Source organism: Otolemur garnettii, unplaced genomic scaffold, assembly GCF_000181295.1.
Source record: "Otolemur garnettii isolate 467f Iridium unplaced genomic scaffold, OtoGar3 scaffold00056, whole genome shotgun sequence".
NCBI lineage: Eukaryota > Metazoa > Chordata > Mammalia > Primates > Galagidae > Otolemur > Otolemur garnettii.
Genome location: NW_003852451.1, coordinates 7,639,980 through 7,642,099, shown reverse-complemented (window position 1 = coordinate 7,642,099; position 2,120 = coordinate 7,639,980). Strand labels below are relative to the sequence as shown.

The window sequence follows — 2,120 nt, the reverse complement described above, 5'->3', positions numbered from 1 at the left end:
GCAACCTCCAACTCCTGGGCTTAGGCGATTCTCTTGCCTCAGCCTCCCAAGTAGCTGGGACTACAGGTGCCTGCCACAATGCCTGGCTATTTTTTTTCTTGCAGTTTGGCCAGGGCTTGGTTTGAACCCACCACCCTCAATATATGGGGCTGGCGCCCTACTCACTGAGCCACAGGCACCGCCTAGTTCACCTTGTTTATTAAACTTCTTTACAGTAAGATTTTAAAAAGGAAAAAAACAATAATACATACTGAGCCAGGTCAATCTTATGCTGTAGAGATGTGTATGGGACTCAGTATAGAGCTTTAGGGAGAAACTTTCTATGTATGTCTTCAGGAAGAGCACTGAGTTTATGTTGTACTTCTCATTATAGGTTCGACTGAGTGAGACAGACTTCAAAGTTATGGCACGAGATGAGTTAATTTTAAGGTAAAATATTCTTTTATCCCAAATACAAGTCTTTCTGAAAAATGTATTGTGACTTTGTACTATAATGTTTGTCTTTAGGACGAATATTGTGTTTATTATTTTTATTTATTTATTTATTTTGAGACAGAGTCTCAAGCTGTCACCCTGGGTAGAGTTCTGTGGCATCACAGAAACCACAAGAGCTTAAGTGATTCTCTTGCCTCAGCCTCCCAAGTACTGGGAGTATAGGCACTGCCACAAGGCCCAGCAGTTTTTTTTTTGGTTGTAGTTGTCGTTGTTTGGCAGGCCCAGGCTGGCTTTGAACCCACCAGCTCTGGTCTATATGGCTGGCACCCCAGCTGCTGAGCTATAGGTTCCGAGCCTATTTTATATTATTTTTGAGACTGCATCTCAAGCTGTTGCCCTGGGTAGAGTGCTGTGGCATCGTAGCTCACAGCAGTCTCCAAGTCCTGGGCTCAGGCCATCCTCTGGCCTCATTTTCTCTGTTATTAGTAGAGATAGGGTCTAGCTTTTGCTCAGGCTGGTCTCGAACTCATGAGCTCAAGCTATCCACCTGCCTTAGCCTCACAGAATACTAGGATTACAGGTGAGAGATACCACACCTGGCACAAATGTTGTTTTTAATATCAATATGTCTTTAAATCATTAATGTACTTACTGTGGTCTATTTCTTCATTATATAAACAGTGAGGAAAACAGCACTTTTAAGAACTATAGCACTAGGTAGGATAACTTCTAGAGTAACAAGTGATCTGAATTATTTTTTTCTCAGACTGCCAAGATGTTCAGATCTTGGGTAGTGTTGGGTAGTGTGTACTTAATATATAACTCGATATGGGGGAAAACCCTGCTCTCAGGAAGCTTTCAGTTTAATAAACACATAGGCTGATTTTGTGCAGTTTTTACTTTTTGAGTTCAGCTTTTTTTTGCGACAGAGTCTCACTATGTCACCCTTGGTAGAGTACTGTGGCTTCACAGCTCACAGCAACCTCAAACTCCTGGGCTTAAACGATTCTTGTACCTCAGTCTCCCAAGTAGCTGGGACTATAGGCGCCCACCACAATGCTGGCCTATTTTTTGGTTGTAGTTGTCATTGTTGTTTGGCAGCTGTGGGCTAGGTTCGAACCCACCAGCTCCGGTGTATGTGGCTTGGCACCTGTAGCTCAGCAGCTAGGGTGCCAGCCAGGTACACTGGAGCTGGCAGGTTCAAATCCAGCCCAGGCCTGCCAAACAACGACGACAACTACAACCAAAAAATAGCAGGGCATTGTGGCGAGCTCCTGTAGTTCCAGCTACTTGAGAGGCTGATGTAGAGAATCAGTTAGGCCCAAGAGTTTGAGGTTGCTGTGAGCTGTGTCGCCAGGCACTCTACCCAGGGTGACAGCTTGAGAGTCTTGTCTGAAAAAAAAAAATTGTAATCCTAAAAGATGCACTTCTAATTATGGAAGAAATACATTTACTAATGAAGCAAAGTTATTCTTTGTGAGACTTTGCCCAACTCATTTAACTTAATGTTCTTTATTTTCTCATCTGTATATTGAAAGGGTTAGGGTAGATTATTATTTTTTTTTTGTATTAAATCATAGCTGTGTACATTAATGCAATCATGGGGTAGGTTAGATTTTTTTTTTTTTTTTTTTTTTGAGATGGAGCCTCAAGCTATCCCCCTGGGTAGAGTGCCATGGCATCAC

General features: G+C 42.5%; 1 protein-coding gene across 1 annotated transcript in view; it reads left to right on the top strand.

Annotated features, from left to right (window-relative positions):
* The window catches only part of LOC100940628 (pre-mRNA-splicing regulator WTAP), a 35,635-nt gene that overhangs the window by 12,934 nt on the left and 20,581 nt on the right, over positions 1–2,120 (top strand). Inside the window, exon 3 of the mRNA XM_023514641.1 lies at positions 374–429. Coding sequence (XP_023370409.1) covers positions 374–429 — 56 coding nt within the window. The remainder of the gene's footprint in view (positions 1–373; positions 430–2,120) is intronic.